This window comes from Kryptolebias marmoratus, linkage group LG24, assembly GCF_001649575.2.
Source record: "Kryptolebias marmoratus isolate JLee-2015 linkage group LG24, ASM164957v2, whole genome shotgun sequence".
Classification (NCBI taxonomy): domain Eukaryota; kingdom Metazoa; phylum Chordata; class Actinopteri; order Cyprinodontiformes; family Rivulidae; genus Kryptolebias; species Kryptolebias marmoratus.
Window position 1 is genome coordinate 13,254,701 of NC_051453.1, and position 17,772 is coordinate 13,272,472.

Consider the following 17,772-nt stretch of genomic DNA (forward strand, 5'->3'; position numbering starts at 1 on the left):
ACAGAAATGGCAATAAAAACATGATGATGGTGATTAATTTTATTTCGTATTATTCAGCATTGAAAAACCAGAGGGTTTGATTCAGCAGCTCAGCAACAGTTTTCTCTTTAAAATGGGAGCCTTCACCTTACTTTTTAATTGTTTTTGGCAGCAAACTGTCCTAAACAACCAGATGGTCATATAAAGATTAAAAAGCCTCAGATGTTTACAGTTGCGAAGGAACATGTAGAGATGTGGAAACATTTTACCTTATTATGTCCTCTGTTACCAATGAACAGGTTTAGCAGCTAATGAGTGTGTGTGTTGGTAACAGGGTGGTTTAATCTAATTTATTTCCTCAGTCTTTCAAGTCTGTACATGTCTTCTACATCCTACTTGAAGCTATGAAGTTGTGCATTCTACCACATTTATATGAATGAAATACAAATTTATTGTACAATACTTTGTTATATATTTAGTTTTTCAAGTTCTCCGTTCAGTAGTCTTCATACAGAAAAAAATACATAATACATCTGTTCATTGACAAAAAGGCTACATCTTTCGCACAAATATTTTTTTGTTTCTACACTTGATATAGATTAAAGGTAATGATGATAATAATAATAATCACTTTGTTTCGTGCCTGCAAATAAGTCTATAAACTTATTTATGCACGTTTTCTAATTTCTAACATCAGAAACGATGCTGTCTGGTCGCTTGTTTAGAAATCATTCTTTAAAACAGCCACCAGATGGCGCCAGAGTCGCTTTTCCTGACAGAATGTAGTTTTTGTGAAAATCTGCTCTGAATTCTAAATAAAATGGAGCAGCAATATAAGATCACACAGAATGAAATTTAGTACCCCCCACCCCCACCCCACTACACCCCATCAAACCACACGTACATAAAGAAAAAAACCAAACAATCTTTGACTATAGTTTTTTTTTTCTAATGTGATAGTTATTTGTCACTATTCCCTTTTCTGCGAGCCTCATTAATCAGGTTTCAAGGTGTAAACAAATAAGCAAAAATAAAATTCCCAAACTAAGCACTCTGAAGCATTTGTTTGTTGGTTTTAACTAAATGTTGAACTCGTTAGATGGAAGCTTGGGTGCAATTTTGGTCCAAATTAAATTAAATTTTAGGAACAAATGCAAAAAAAAAAAAAAAAAAAAGCAACAACCACATTCGAACCAGAAACACCGCAAAACAAATCATAGTAGTCAATGACAATGGGATGCACTTCTTGTCATGCCCCCAGCTGCTGCAGGAGTCCCGATCCGGATCTTATCCTCCCACAGAAACACGGACTCAGTCTTCATTGGCGCGTCCGGATCCTGCAGTTCTGCGGAGCTTCAGGGGTGTCAGTCTCACTGAGGCAAAGAGAGCAGAGAGAATGAGCGACTCATTTGGGATGCTGGTGACTCGAGAGGGATGCTGTTGATCAGTTCTGCAAAAGCCCGCTCCTCTCCAGTCCCGCGATGATTTGCGCTCTTGGACGTTTTTACGCTCAAACTGGATAAGGTGGGTGTTTGCGCGTTTTTTTTTTTTTTTACTCCTATAAGGACTACAAGTTTCAAGCTGGTTCTGTTGGATTTATTTATTTATTAAAAATAACAAGCAGTGATTTGTTTTCCTTCCAGGGAATGTGAAAGCAGCTCGAGGTCACCCATGCACCACTCCTCCTCCGCGCTGCTCGGGATGGTGAGCCGCTGTCAGAGCCAGACGTTCCCGGACTTCGCCGGCCTCGCGCGGTCCGCGTGCTGCCCCGGCCGGGCGGAGGTGTGCGCGCGGAGAGGCGCGTTCGGCTCGCACGTGGGCCGGGGCCCTTACGAGAGCGGCCAGAACCACATGAACCGGGCCGGCCCGAGGAGGCTCGCCGCGCCGTCCGAGGGCAGGGCGCATCTGTCGGGTAAAGGCGCGCGCCCGTGCGCCTCCCTGCCGCCTCTTCAAGGTAGGATCCCGGGTGATAAAGTCAGTCCGAACGGGGTGGATTTGAGTCAATTAAAAACACATCAAAACAACAAAAATATAAATTAATTTTTTTGCTTCTAAGGCCCTCCACAGCATCATTTGGCGCAGCTGAAATGTGTCTTGAGTCCTTTTTTTGCGGCTGATAATTAAACACAGACTTGGATTCATTTGCCAGTTCATAAATAACTGCAGAATCAAAGTCTCCTCTCTGTCATATTAAAGCCATGTGGAGGGATGTTCTGTGTGTTAACAAGGCAAAAATGGCACAGAGTTCAACAGAAAAATCTGTCATTTTGGCTCGAACACAGAAATTTATGGGCAACTCGAAGCCTGGAATTCCATGTTTTAAACAGCAATTTTCTCCATTTTAGGCCAGCATTACTCCTAAAATCACTGCTTTGCTTCTTAAGTGTATTGTTGTGCCTTTTAAAAAATAGTGGTGCATGCACTCATCAGGCAGAAACCCCATTTTAAAGAACAATTACACAGATGAAGATGATCCAGATTGGAGTGGAGGGTTCTTCATGTTGTTGTGACAGTGTTGGTGGGGGTTAATTACAGACACCATCCTGAATTATGATTACCCCGAACAGACTCTCATATTAGCAATTCACCCCCCCCCCCTTTCTCAGCAAGAAGAGCAGCAGCAGATCTGATGATTGTCTCCTCTCTCCAAACACAAACCATATGTCAGCTGGATGTGTCTCAGCATTTATGAGCTGTGCCCTCAGCATCCCTGAACCAGAATGAATCGTCTCATTGTCTCTGCAAAGGAGGAAAAAAAAAAAAGAAGCCTTTTGAACTGGCTTCCCGTAAATTGTGGGAATGTTAAGATGTGTTTTGTGGATTGTGTTGCGGAGAATAAAAGGGAAGCAGGACTCTTTTTTTTTTTTTTTTGGTTGACTTTTTGAAGCAGTTGTGCAGCAATTATTTAATCTGCTTTAAAAAAAATTTCTGCAGGCTGAAATTTTATTCCAAAATGTGTGTAAAGGGTCGACAAATTTCCCATTATTTTTATGCTCTGTTTGTGAGTAAGCGCTGTATCTCAGGCTTTTCCGTCTGTTTTGGTGAGTATGAAAGTGATCCACTCATCAGCCGTCTTTTGTAGGATGCCTCATTTCAGACTGATCGTATTACATGCTCCCATTTAGAGACGGACTTGAAGTTCCATTCCCAACCATTACTTTACGTTCGTACTGGGGGGAAAAACTACAGACTGTACAGAGGAAGAACTGACCTCACAATGGAGATTTCTGACCTTTTTAACATTCGGCCTGTGATTGTGAAAAGTGACTCAAAGGCAGGGAGTGAGGTTTCTGGTCATCCTTTCAGAGGGGGTTTCATTCAGTATGGATTTGCTGATTTTTCTAAATATTCCCAAATTGCTAATCCACTGTTAATGTTGTTATTAGCTCAAATGTGTTGCCTCCTTGTTGTTATTTTGCATTTTGGAAACTGACGCTTGCACAAATGAGTCCCAGGGCTGATGTTTCACCTGGCTCTTATGTATGGAAACCTTCCAAACTGTATGTGTGTGTGTGTGTGGAACAGCAGCTGATCATCCCAACATCCACTGAGCTATAAATACTTCAGCCCACCAGCAAAGACAATATTTAGCTTGCAAAAAAAAAACTCTTGAGCCCTGGAAGAATATCAGGTTTTGAATGAAGTGTGCGCTCCAGCATCATTCGATACCTGACTGGAGTTTCTGCGGGGCCCCAGAGATGCTGCTGAGGAAAGAGTTTGACTTAGAGGAGGGCGGCGATAAATGGAGAAGTCTGTTTATCGAGGAGATGGCTTTGACACGTTCCCTTTTTTCACACTGGAGGTGCGCTGCAAGCAAACACGCTCGACAGCTTCTATTTTCAACCAGCTTGTGTGTGTGTGGGTGTGTAAGTGTTCCCAGTTAAACATAAAGGACGTGCGACACCGGCTTTAAGTGGCACAAATGTCGGCTTGTCCCGCAGTGACACGGTTTCCCGTGTTTTCCCCTATCAGTGTTTGTAGATGTCAGACTGTGGTGCGATAATTTGACTGTTCTGAAAAACAACCGACCATTACGATGTCCGAGCCTCTGGACTGTCAGGAGCTTAATGACAGGAGCCTGTGGACTGTTGTGGCTATCGCTGTAGATGACAGTGCTTTTAGCATGGGCAGCTATACTTATCACTGTTGTTTCTTTATTAGTTTATACAAAAAAAAAGAAAGAAAATGAGCTGTTGTCATAAATTCTGCCTGTTAGGCAGAAACAAGACCGTATGGGATACATGTCAGAGTTTTTTTAAAGGCTCAGGGACATTTTCTCCTCAACAGATTTTAGTAGAAATGATATTTGGCTCTCAGAAGAACTGGTTATCACGTTAAAATGCTTCATCTTCTAATGCCTGTGTCTAAAATGAAATATCTGGGTAAATCATGAGATCTGGGGTTTGGGGCTGCTAGTGGCTTTAAATTTAACTTTAACTTCTGCTCAAAAGGAGAATAAATGAACTCCTCTCATCTTTCAGGTTTTGTTTGTTGAACAGTATAAAATTAAAACTAATTGTTTAAAGAATCCTGAAGGTTTTTTTTTCTTGGCTTGTGCTTTAAGTTGAAGAGCAAAGTGGTGCTTTTACCCCTGATCTCTAATCACTGACTTCATTAATTATTTAATTTAAACCCTGTTCTGATCACTGGGCCTAATTAAGCCTCTATAAGAGCTTTTCAACAAATTTTAAATGTATTATTTATGTCTTAAGTGTATAAAACCTAGAAAAAAGATTATTAAAAAAAACCCTTTTAGGTCTAAAAAGATCCATAGGAAAAAAATGGCCAAAAATGCTTTAATTCAGGAAGGAGAAGAAAAGGAGGAAAGGATAAACTGTACGTCTTTTCTTCCCCACACAGGTTTCTTACATCGCAATTTTGGAATGTTTGAAAAAGTTTTTTTGTCACGTTTATATCACGCTGTACATTTTTACAGCCTTTCCATGTGCAAAACTAAAAACAACAAGAACAAAAAAGGATGCTAAAACTGATTTTTAATTTTTAGATTCCCCACCCCCACCCTGTTTATTAAACATATTTTTACATTTTTAAAGTTTAGCAAAGTTTACTTTTTTGAATAATCTTTCTGTTGGAAAGAAAATATGTCAATAAGTATTAGTTTATTTGGTGCCTTTTAAGGTTTAATAGAACAAGTAAAAGTCTTCTTGTTGCTGTTGGTCGTTTTGTGCCACAAAAAAGTAGAAATTAAGCAAACCTGAGGCAGCTGTGTTCTGGCAGATGTTGGGAACTGATCAGTTGATCTGAGGGAGATTTGTTTCTTTTATTGAATGTCCGGTCCTGTTAGTTTCACCACTGAACTATTTTTAAAGGACATTTCAAATAGTACATTTGTGGTCAACGTTTGTTCTCTACAATGCAGACCTGTTTGCGTAACAGTAACATTCTTTTCATGAGCCTTCTCACTCGTCACCACTTTCCCATGAGCCGAAGCCCACGACTTTGTGTTCTGCATGAGCTCAGCAGTGAATTATGGGTAAATGTGAGCGTTTCGTCTGGGAAGGGTGTCGCAGGCTGTAATGTTTGCAGCATGTTCCACTGATTCACAAAGCACAGACGTGCTGCCGCTGATGATTCTGCAGCGGTGTTCCTGTAAACCCCCCGTCTGCAAAGAAGGGGAGTTTTTTTTTTGGGGTGGGGGGTGGATTTGTAATGGAATGTGGAGCGATTCCTGAGTCACGTTCAGCAAAGAGAATGGCACCGTTCTGACATCTGCTCGGTTGAATCACCTTCAACTTGGCCAGGGATGCACGTGAGAAGGAAAGCAATTGCATCAGCTCGACTGAAGTTGGACTCAGAGAGGCAGATTTACGCAGCTAACCCACAAACAAACCCTAGAATTTCATCTTCTGTCCCTTTTCTGTCACTGCCGTCAGTCTGCAGAGTGAGTTCTTCTCATTCTTATGTAACCAGAGTGGCATGGCATCTTACTCCAACCAAAGGCATTCTGACTTTGATTCTGCCAATAAATCCAAACAGTCACACAGCAAAAAACAAAAGAACATAATCCAGTTTGACTTAGTGTTGAAATATCCCTGGAACACTCAAAAAATGTATCCTGGGCCTCAGTGTAATCAAAAAAAAAATGTTGGCTCAGATGTGTCTTCGTAAAAGTTTTTATTTTTAGCCTAAGGCTCGCTTTCAGAAGCAAGTGAAAACGCGAATGAGCTGCCAGGTTCTTGTTTGTGGACGTTGACTGTAAAGATAAAGACATTTCTTTGATTTTCCTGCTTCCTGGACGGGCATGCCCCACGGCTGACCACACGTCTATAGACTGAGTTAGTCATGCGTCTTCAGACGGCGGCGCACCTCGCTCTGCAGGGCCCGGCGCACGGGTGGCTTTTTGATTTACCCCCTCAGCCGTGCCACTTGCTGTTCTTGGCTCGACGCCGCTCGCGCTTCATCAAAGAAGAATCCGCTCGGCCTGAGTGTGGCAGTTAGGACGGCCGTCCGCCCGCCACGCTGCTGACTCTGCCAGAGCGGGGCTGAAAGCTGTCTGCGCCCTGGGAGCTGTCAGCTGCAGAAACGGAGACTGGAAGAGAAAAGACGTGGACATAATGAGCAGGCCTCACCGACTTCCTTAAACTACAGTCGTGAGAGGAAAAAAAAAGTCCACCCTTTTTCAGTTCTAAAGTTTTTTTTCCAAATTTATTTCAATGTCTTCATTGACTCAGTGACTGCATGTGGCAGCAAAACAAGCCCCGATCCACACCCCTCCACCACCGTGCTTGACAGGTAGTATAAGCTGCTTGTGCTGATATGCTGTGTTTTGGTTTTCGCCAAACGTGGCGTGGTACGCTGACAGCATGATGGCTTAGTGGTTAGCACAGTTGCCTCACAGCAAGAAGGTCCTGGGCTCAAGCCCCGGGTTGGACCTGGGGTCTTTCTGGTTGGAGTTTGAATGTTCTCCTCGTGTTTGCGTGTGTGTCCTCCCCCCCAGGTACTCTGGTTTTCTCCCACTGTCCAAAAGCATGCATGTTTAGGCTGCCTTCAGGCCCAGGCCTCTCTGTGATCTCAATGGGATTTGTCTGATTAAAGAAAGGTTAAATAAAAATAAAATAACATTATGGCCAAACATCTCTGATTTTGGTCTCATCCGTCCAAAGGACATTGTTCCAGAGGCTTTGTGGTTTATTTAGATGCAACTTCGCTGCCATAATCTTTTTAGAGAAAAGAGGCTTTCTCCTGGCGACCTTTCAAACAAGCCATACAGGCTTTTATTTTTTATTTTGTACTGTCATGAGCTCTAACATTTAATCTGATAATTGCGGCCTGCAGACTCTGAACTGTAGCTTTTGGGGTTTGTTTTGTTTTTGCAGTTTCTCTGAGCACTGCGCAGTCTGACATCGGTGTGAATTTGCCGGTATGTCCACTCCTGAGATTTCCAAACGTCCTAAATGTCCTCCACTTGTTAATCGGTCTGTCTGTAGCACGTTGGACTCCAAATAGTTTCAGAAAGGCCTTCTAGCCCAACCCCAGATGAGCAGCAGCTTCTCTGAAGACGTTGCTGGCGTCTTCCCCCTTGGCATTGTGTTAAAACACACCTGTTTGCTCCAGAGCAGCAAACTGCCAAAACTTCTGCTTTTGTAAAAGTGATGATCAGTGAATCAGGGTATTTCATTAGCAGCACCTGGCTGCTTCTTTCCCTATTAAAACCTATGGAAGGAGCAATTCTGGACTTTGTTTTTCCACTCATAGCTTTTCCACTTTGGCTTCATTTCTGTTTAATAAATAATGATGTGATGGATTCTGTTGTGTATTTTTGTACACTTGAAGTTAAAGTAAAATTGTTATTATGTCCTGATATGTAAAACCCAAGATTTGAAACAGAGTGGACTTTCTTTCTCCCACCGGTTTGAGTCAGTCATAAGAGTGCTCTCATTTCAAACTATCTGCTTCTTATCTATGATCAAGCCATGAGTAGCACTCACAACAAATCAAAGCGTGAATCAGCGCGCTGTAAACATTCAGAAATGTTTCAACGTCGGACCCTGAATTTGTTTAAACTCTGTCTGCAACTCGTTTTTTTTTTTTTTTTTTCTCACAAGGCCAGTCATGTTGGAGATGACTCCAGCAGCCAATCAGACGTTGGCTCCAGCTGAGCGGTCAGAGAAACAAATAGGCAAACACGATGAAGTCGAGGCTGTTTTAATGCCTTCATTAGTGCAGAGGAGGGAGCAGCCAAAAAGCCTGAGTTTTATCCTCTCTCTTGTACTCTGTTTGTGCCAGGAAGCCACCACGGGGCAGTACCCCGGCAGCTCACTGCACCATTGGCTGCTGCAGCCCCAGAGGAGCGATGAAAGACATTATAAAGTCCAACAGTGCAGTTTATATACTTTATTAGTTCTCGTTAATATGAAGCTCTGGAAGAATAAGTTATTCTCTGTACACATGCTGTAATAACCTCCTCACCAGGACTAATAAAGACGCACAATAATGATGAAATGTAGGCTGCTTTGATGAAAAAGTTTCTTACTCTTGCTTGCCCGTGAATCTTTATTTGCAAACCTTTCGCTTTTTGGTTGATTTGAACTCAGAATATTCAGATGTAAATTAGGTCTTTGTAGGTTTTTTCAGAATCTATTATCTATTAAGGGCTACATTTTGAAGCAAACTCTTACAGGAATAGGTTAAGTTCAGCTTGAAGTCCAGACTTTAGATGTGTGGAGTGATTTAATTCAGCTCATCCGATGCAAAAATGCATCACAAGTGGGTGGTTGTTTTGTCTTTATCCCTGCTAAAGGCAAGAGGCTATAATGTTGTTGTGTGTCTGTTTGCTTGTCTTTAGCTTTAGCAAAAAATATCCCATGAACCACTGGAGGGATTTCAATTCAACTCTTTGAAAGGAAGTACCGACCGTACATCCACAACCCTCAACCCCGTTCAAGATGGTCGCCACAACTGGCTATAACTCAACTAGTTTTATAGATACTGAGCTAAGATTTGCCTGTTATTAGCTGAGAGTCATCCTCAACACATACTCTGAGCACTGACTGTGCAAATTCTGCGTTTTTTAAAAAATTTGCCATTTAAGCGTTGGAGTCAGTGCTGTGTGCGTCCTTTAGAAAAATGTCCCATGAACCACGAGACATATTTGAGAAAAACTCAGAGAGTAATCATTAGCTGTATGTCTAAAACTCATTAACATTAAGTCAGTCCGATTCAAGATGGCTAACACAACAATGACTGTAACTATATTACAGATATTTAGCTCAAATTTGGTGTGATAGTAGCTGAAACTTATTAGCATAAGGGGATTTTAGTTTAAAACCCTGTCATGAAAAGCAGTGGGTAATATGCATTTCTAACTTAAATCTTTAAAAAAAAAAAAAAAAACCCGGGCAGCGCAGGTCTGCATGATGAGATGTGGATTTTTCTGGGAATGCTGTCGTGTTCAGGTTCTGGGAGCTTCGCCAGGCCCAGAATGGATGTTAATAAAGTTTTGCGGCACCGTGCCAGCGCAGTGATCTGCAGTGCTCGGGGGTTATGTTTACAGATTGTTTACAGAGAGCTTTTATTTGAAAGTAAAGGCTGTTTGTTAGCGAGTTAGAATCAGAATGTGGAGGAGATGGTGGACGGCGATAAGGAGATACAATTTCCTTTTATGTGGGGTTGCATGGGAATATTTTCTGTATGAGAACTTCTCATAAAATACGAAAATAGCACAAAGTGCAGCAACTTTTTGCTTCTTTCCAAAAAGATTTGGTATTTTTTTTTCCCCTGACAGCTTTCCTGTTAATCTACATGACCTCACTTTATAGTATTTGTTACTTTTTCAAGAAGAGGCTGAGCTTGACTGATTCGTATTAGCAGCAAAATCATTTTTCTGTTTACTCTCCTCCTTCTGTTTGTCATGCCGCAGTCTTTTCTTAAATGGAGCTTGACAGACGAGCTGCTAAAAGAGTTAAAGGGATCGAAAACGGTCGTAGTTTGTACCTGTTTTACTGATTTGGCTGCCTATAAGAGGTGCTGGCTCGACTCCCATCTTTTGGCACTGGAAAACGCATTTTGCAGATGAGCTGTTCAAAAGTTCCCACTGGAAACATTTAGCGACATATGTTATCTCGGTGCTTCTGGACTATCTGTCTGATTTATGGATTGAATTTTAAAACAATCGGCGCCGTTTTCGTCATCTTTCAACTGATTTCTGAGGGGGGAAAAAAAGCCCTGAAAACATTGATGATGACTACTCAGTTCTTTGATTTACTGTTTCAGAGACTAAATGTGAGGCTTTCTTTTCTCTCATTTGAACTTACACTCATGTGGGTTGCTCAGAAAGTGTGTTAAATGACTCCACATTGCGCTGACTAATAGGCTCAGTATGTACTCTTCATTAACGTGCTTACATTCCCCTTCAGACCCAGAAGTCGGCTTCCATAATACACAGCTTAACACAAACATTATGTTGTACACGTCTCTCTTATGGGGCTTGTTGTAACAGTGAGCTGATTCGTGTGTGTTTTACTGCCTGGAAAATACAGACAAAACACACTTTCTTTTTATTATCTATTTAGTTTTTGTCGGCTAATTCGAGCAGAGGCCAAATTGCCGCACGTTGTTTATTTTTTAGATATTTTTTTTGGCCTGAAGTCTGCTGCAACGCTGTTCAGCCACTTGTTTTTAAAAGGGAAACATGCTGATACTGATGGAAACAGACGCTGAACAGCTAATAGTTTCAAACAAGTAGTTCTGCAGTCAACAAAAAGACGGCAAGGTTAATAAAAATGAACATGTCAAAAAAGAGAAAATGTTAAAAGAAAATGTCACTGAAGGACTGCATATCGCCCGGCGCACTGAATGACACTCAACTACTACCACATCAAATTTAGGCTCTGAATCTTTTAAATTAAGTTAAAACCATTTTGTGTTTCGTTAGCGGTGGCAGCCATCTTGAATTGAGTTGCCTCCAAGAGTTAATCAGCTCTAGACGTTCATTCAGTGATTACTTTCTGAGTGTTTCAGGAAAACGGTTTCAGTGGTTCATGAGATATTTTGCTAACAGACAAAAGAATCTAATACACACGCACATAATCACAGGCAATTACAGTGTAGCTTATCTTTCATGGCAGCGGGTGATTTAAAAAAAGCTGCTGATGGATCAGTTGCTTTAAAAATGGCCGATTTGGGCCAGATGGGAATCAGCTCACATTTGTCCTTTCTGATGGATGTTTATAGATTCTAACTTGGCTAAATGTTCAGCCTTTATGAGGAAGTGTCCAGAGGAGATTTATTCACCTTGAAATTTCAGTGCTGAGATTCTTGGATCCACTCAGAACACATCCGAGTTCCCATAACTTCAGTAATCCAAACCATAGCAGCATGTCTTCTCCTTTATATCAGTTTTTGACAAGAATATTTGAGAGGAGGGGACCTGGCTTGTTTCCCAAAATGTCCTCACTAAAGTTTAGTCACGGAGAGCAACACTTCCCCAGACTGCTCTGTCTGTTTATCTAACTTTTGCCCTTAAAAAAAAAAAATCCGCTCTCAACACGAGTTGACTAATACAGATAAAAGACTAATCAGGCTCTTTCAGCTCGTTCTGACTGGGATCTATGGATCCGTTTGAGAGTTGAAACGAATTAGGCAGCGTCAGAATCATGACAGCGAGGTGCTGAGCACTTGGCCCGCTGTCGCAGAAACCTCAGCCAACTGGAAAATGCTTTGCAGAATTTATCTGCAGCCTTCGTTCCCTTGACAAATTATTTTATTGTTCTTTCACAGTTGGCTTTCATTAAGTCTTTTGGCTAATGACCGTCTGAGAGTGTGTGTGCTGCTGCTGCCACTGATGCTGCTGCTGTTGTACCTCTATATTTTAATTTTTTTTTGTAACAGTGTTCCTTATCTGACAGACACTGTCATGCAACACAAACTGACCAAAACATAAAACACAACCCCGGTTCTGAAAAAATATGACGATCAATATTGGATGCTGTGGTTTTCAGGCCCTCAGGCAGCTCTGTGTTAAAAAAGGTCTGATTCTGTTCTGGACATCACTGCATGGGCTCAGGAACACTTCCTTAAATGCAGGTTAAAGCTCTGTCATGCAAAGAAGAAGCCAGATGTGAACACCATCCAGAAATGCCGCTGTCTTCTCTGGGCCGAAGCTCATTTAAAACGGACTGAGGCAACGTGGAAAACCCCTCTGTGGTCAGATGAATCATGAGTTGAAATTCCTTTTGGAAACTACAGACGTCATGTCTTTGTACAAAAGACAAGAGGGACCATCTGGCCCAGTGTCAACACATATCTCAAAAGCCTGCTTCTCTGATGGTATGGGGGTGCATTAGTGCCAATGGGCTACTTACACATCTGGAAAGGCACCATTATTGTAGAACAGTATGTACAGGTTTTAGAAAAACAAATGTTCCCATCCAGATGCCATCTTTTTTAGAGATGCCTTGCGTATTTCAGCAAGACATGGCCCAGTCCAGACCTCTCACCAACTAAAAACATTTGATGCATCATGAAACAAGAAAACCCAGGACTGTAGAGCAGCTAGAATTAAATATAGGTCAACGTTCTCCTCCACAGCCTCCAGCAGCTGCTCTCCTCAGTTCTTAGATGTTTCCATACTGTTGTTAGAAGAAGAGAGGATGCTTCATACAGGTAAACATGACCCTGTCCCAATATTTTTGACAGTACGATGTCTTAGTTTTTAGTTAGTTTTCCCAACTTAGTCGGAATTGGATTTGTAAAATGCAAACAGAATTACTGTTGTTAAAACAGAAAACCTAATCTTGATCTTAACAAATGTCTGTCAGGTTGGTAAAGCAACAACCTCTGTGTAGTCTCGCCTCAACAAACTCCAAAACCAGTAATGACATTACGGACTGTGTCTCGAGCACCGGCGACACGTAGATGTGCTGCTTCAGAGCAGCAGATGGGAGAGAGATAGGGTGAAAGCTTGAATTGCATCCGCGCCCTGCACTTTCGCTGACCTGAGCTCTGTACATCAGGACCAGGGGCCGCTAATCTTTTACAAATGCTGGGAGTCTCCATGACCGGGCCCTCGCTGAGACAGCTTAGTCAAAACAGCCCCACTGCTCCTGAACGCAGCCTCGGCCTCCAGCCTAATTCAAGCACTGATTAACTAACAAATACCTGCTGCTTGTTCCGCAGCATTACACAGTCCGGCGCTCTCTGCTGTGCTCCATGGGGTTTGACAGCATTTGTTGTTTTGTGTGTGTGTGTGTGTGTGAGTGTGTTGGTGAACCCATAGAGTGGACTTGTTACAAACGTTTCAGGAAAATCGATACAGGACATGTAAAGTGAGCAAGACTAAACATGACAAAACCAAAACTGAGCGCTGAGTTTTGTAGTTTTAGTCGTATTTTTGGGCTCTCAGTTGGAAAATACCTGAATAAATCTAAATGTGCTAATATTAGAACAACATTAGTTTGGTGAGATTGCACTTTAAAACAAATAGAACATGAACAATTTCTTTTGTTTTTACAATTTTTACTGCTAAACGGTGGTTTATACTGTAAAACCTAAAGCCACATAATAATATTAATAATATATATAAAAAAACAAACAAAACACTGACAACCACAAACAAAAGAGTCAATATTTGAGCTGTTTGGCTTGAATTGTGATTAAAGTTACGAGAAGACACTTCATGACATGATTTTTGGTCAGCAAAGAGATGCAAACAGAAACTGTTGATCGTAAATGATAATAAAAAATGTCCTTATTTCAGAATATTTGGAGGTAACTCATTCAGAAGCATGAATTTAACCCAGCCCAGACTTCAGAGGAAATTTCACTGCCGTGTGCATTTCCCTTTGAATTCAGTTTGTTTTTGTGGCTCTTTTCAAACTTAAGTGTTTATAAAAAGGGCTTTAAGAAGCAAAGCAGATATTAACAAAAGACATGGCAATAAAGCCACAATAATATACATTTAAAAAAATGTTTTAAACATTGACAATAGTGATGAAACATTTTTGCAAATAGCAAAATCTACATAAATCAACTTAAACTGTGTAGAGATGTTTCACTGCTTTTATTTGTTTGTATAAACCTCATAAAAATAGTTTTTCAAAAATACTGCAAAACCTGAATTCGTCAATTGTTAAAAAGTTTAAAACCTTTCTTTAAGACCTTAAGACTAATAAGAGTGAAATGACCTCCATTGTCAATCACTTGGAAAACAAAAAGTGAGAGAAATACAAAATAGTTTGGATCATCTTGGGAAATGTCAGCGCATGAAGGCCATCAGTCAGAAAGCAGCCAGGATCTAAGTGCCTTTAGGCAACACTGGATGACATAAATCATTATCCTGCTAAATGTGTTTGGGAGTTCCTTTTATAAACTCTTAACACTCCACTTGATCTGCAGCTGCATCCAGAAATGTAAGCTGAAACTCTGTATTGAGCAAAGAAACGGGTTGTATGCCAAATCTGCCTGGAAACGCAGCTGAGTTTTCTGGACGTGAGCTAATCTGAGGCGGACCGAAGGACGGAGGACACACGCTCTGCGGTCAGATAAGTGAATGGCAAAGGCTTCATGATTTCACGAAAGGACGCGAGTGCACATAGGTCGGGTTGTTCGTGGAAAGGAAAAGATACTGAAATTGTGGAGAGAGGGGCTTTTTCTTCTCCAAGCAGAACATTCTGCACGACTTCCACAACCAGAGTGTGTGTTTAAGAAGCCTGCCTGTCGTCAGATGTGTCTGAAAACAAACTGCTGAGCAGCTGAAGTTGTCTTTTCAGCCAGAACGGACACAAATATTCCCCCTAAAACCTGCAACATTTAGGATCTGAAGTTTCAGAACAATAAAAAAGTAAAATGCAGAAGAAGGATGATGAAACCAAATTAAATAAAAATTCTCTTTCTTGACGAGAGTGTTGCTGGTATTAAAATTTGGATTTGTTTATATCATCTAAACCAAATGAAGGAGGTTAATAAAAATAGTATACAGTATAGTTTCGTATTTCTATCTGTTAAATAAAGGAAAATTGAAATAACTACAGGTTGAAGATCTGGAATAAATATCCCAACTCAAATGTAATTGTGGAAAACATTTTGCCTGATCAACCTAATTTTATTTCTTGTTAACAGTTATTGCACATCAAAAACACATCTTAAGGCTTAATTTCACACATTTTAGCCATATTACTGTCCTGTAAACCAGCTGCAAAGAAATCAAAATGTTATTTGCCATAAATAATCATCTCTTATTTGAAGATTTCTGAGATTAATTTGATGTATTGCAATTATTAATGATTCGGTTTTGTTGTAACACTCATTACTGCTAAATAACAACACTTTTTATTCCAAATATTAATAGTCCAAGCTTTACTGACAGCTGTAAACTAAACAGAATGACAAAAAAACTTTTATGAAGATGTACTTTAGTTTAAGGGTAGAAAAAGGTTAAATCCAAAACCCAAAAACCGCATTCAGCAAAAAGTCAACAGGCCTTGTTAGCAGTGCCCCTGATAACTTCAGCTGTAAATGTAATTGCATACTTTACCACAGCACTCACTTTTACAGGCCCAGACCTGCCATTTGACACAAAATTATGGCCGATTGAGTCCACTGTAAAGATGCCAGTTTTCTACAGGCCTCCAGAGCTCCGAGCCCTGAAGGAGCCCAGCGAGTGCGGCGAAGCATCAATATATGTACACTGCAGCGTGCCAAAATACACTCATTTAACAGCACAAAACGACTCGCACAGAGAGCCCGCGTGTTTATGTTAGGGATGATGTCAAATGGCTAGAATTCACATTTCTCATCAAATTCCTCCTTTAGAAAACGGCCTCTCTCAGGTTTTTTTTTTTTTTACTCGAGGGTAAACAAACATTTGCATTTCAAAGTTCTTCAAATAAAAATAAATGAAAAGCAAACCCTTTTATGGGCTTGGAGGCCGTGTTGGAAAACAGAAAAGGGGCGAAATGAATATTTTTATGGTTTATAAAAGAGCTTCACAATGAGTGCCAGGTTATGCGAAAGGTTTGACTCACGGTACGGATCAGAGCCCCTAATTGGGTCACTTTCTGCTCCCGCGTGCAGTTAATTTGTGAGGTGCATCAAATTTAGATGGGATGCAAATTACAGCATTTGTGCAAACATTCAGATTCTCTCTTGTCTTGCAATACTTTGAACATTTCTGTGCAAAGTTCCTTCTGCTGTAAAACATCCCCTGAACACACAGCCGGAGCAAATTAAGCCCAATGTTCAGCAGTTCCTGCTACTGATGGTATTAGCCTCACAAAGCCATGTTCTCAACAATCAAATTAGATTTGGTGTGGAGTGCAGAGTGGAAGCTGAGAAGGGCTAAAACCGCAGAATAAACCGTGGCTTCAAGATGCTAGGAACAACCTAATAATCTAAATCTAAAAGGAGGGGCTGTCTCAGTATCTCCTGTGTCTTTATGAAATCCCAGACTGACGTCGAGATCAGGGTTCTGTGGAGGTCAGACCGTTTGCAGCAGGACTCTCTGTTCTTGCTGCTAAAGTTGAGTCTTTATGACTTCAGCTGCGTGTTTTTGATGGAATATTGCTCAGGGATCTTTTAAAACCAATCAAAAAATCTCCCCAGTGGTAAACACTTTTAGATAAGAATCTGACTCTGTAAAGAACCTAAAATGTTTCACTCTTTTGGTCAGTGTGTCAAGCTAATTTTACAACGCGCGTCTACGGGGAATGTTTCCGCGCAGGTTTGCTGCATGTCGTCACTGCCGTGTGTGTGTGTGTGAAAAGATGTGATGTATGATAACATTAGTGGATTTGTTTTGGACTTCCATGTCAGAGATTTAAACTAAAATCATCTTCTGCTGAGAAATGACGCTGATAAAGCCGTTTTGGTCAAATCTTGTAAATGACGTTACTCACAATCTCATGAAATGGGTTAGCACTCAAAATATTTGTTAAGGAGGACTCTAAACTACTGCCACAGCACATTTTAGCTCGATTTCTGTAAAATTGACTGCATTATAGCCACTTTTGTATCAGCTATGGTTGATGAGCTGTGGCAGCCATCTTGAATTGGGTTGACTCCAAATGTTACTGAGTTGTAGATGTACATCAGCTTATTACTTTCTGAGAGGTCCATTAAAACCCGTCTGGTGATTGGTGAGATATTTCGGAAACACACACACAGACGTGGGCAAAAACATCATCGCTGCTTCACCTTCGGCGGCGAGCCATGACCAGTCCAAACACCAGTAAGACAAACGTGCCAACATACTTGGTAAATTCTGAGTTCTTGTTAATTTAACAACTTTAATTTACTTTTATTCCTGCTTCTGTACAAGTTACCCTCATGTAGGTGGTATGATGGACGCATTAAAAAAAGAATTAAAGGTTGTGTCCTGAAGTAAATTTACTGCTGAGACAAAATCAGACTCGAGTCTGGCTGCCTCACATGGTGAAGGGACACAGAGAGAGCCGAAATCATAACAAAGGGATTCTTATTACAGCCATTAAACAAGAGCAGGGAAAACACTTGAGGGCTTTAATGGCTGCACATCTAAAATACTTAGACACTTAGAATATATTTCCTCATAAATGCTTTGATGGTGGCCCTGTCCATTCCAACACGCTGGGCTGCTGTCTGTGTAAATAGCTGTCTATTGACTTCCCACCACCCAAGATTGAATGTGTTTCCATAGGTGTCATTTGGTCCCACTTTGGGTTTTTTACGGGCCCCGCTGAGCCTCGGTCCCTGCAACTGCGAGGGCTCGGTTGCTCTGCCATCACTTCTTAAGCGGTGACCAACAGAGAGCCCTTCCTGAGGTTGTGGATTCGCTATGAACTGCAGCATTATGGGACT

At 41.1% G+C, this 17,772-nt stretch overlaps 1 protein-coding gene across 1 annotated transcript in view; it reads left to right on the plus strand.

Moving 5' to 3' along the window:
- The first annotated feature begins 1,229 nt into the window (after nt 1–1,229).
- The window catches only part of LOC108230553 (zinc finger protein GLIS1), a 72,458-nt gene continuing 55,915 nt past the window's right edge, over nt 1,230–17,772 (plus strand). The window contains exons 1-2 of the mRNA XM_017406876.3: nt 1,230–1,503; nt 1,623–1,933. Coding sequence (XP_017262365.1) covers nt 1,651–1,933 — 283 coding nt within the window. The 5' untranslated portion in view covers nt 1,230–1,503; nt 1,623–1,650. The remainder of the gene's footprint in view (nt 1,504–1,622; nt 1,934–17,772) is intronic.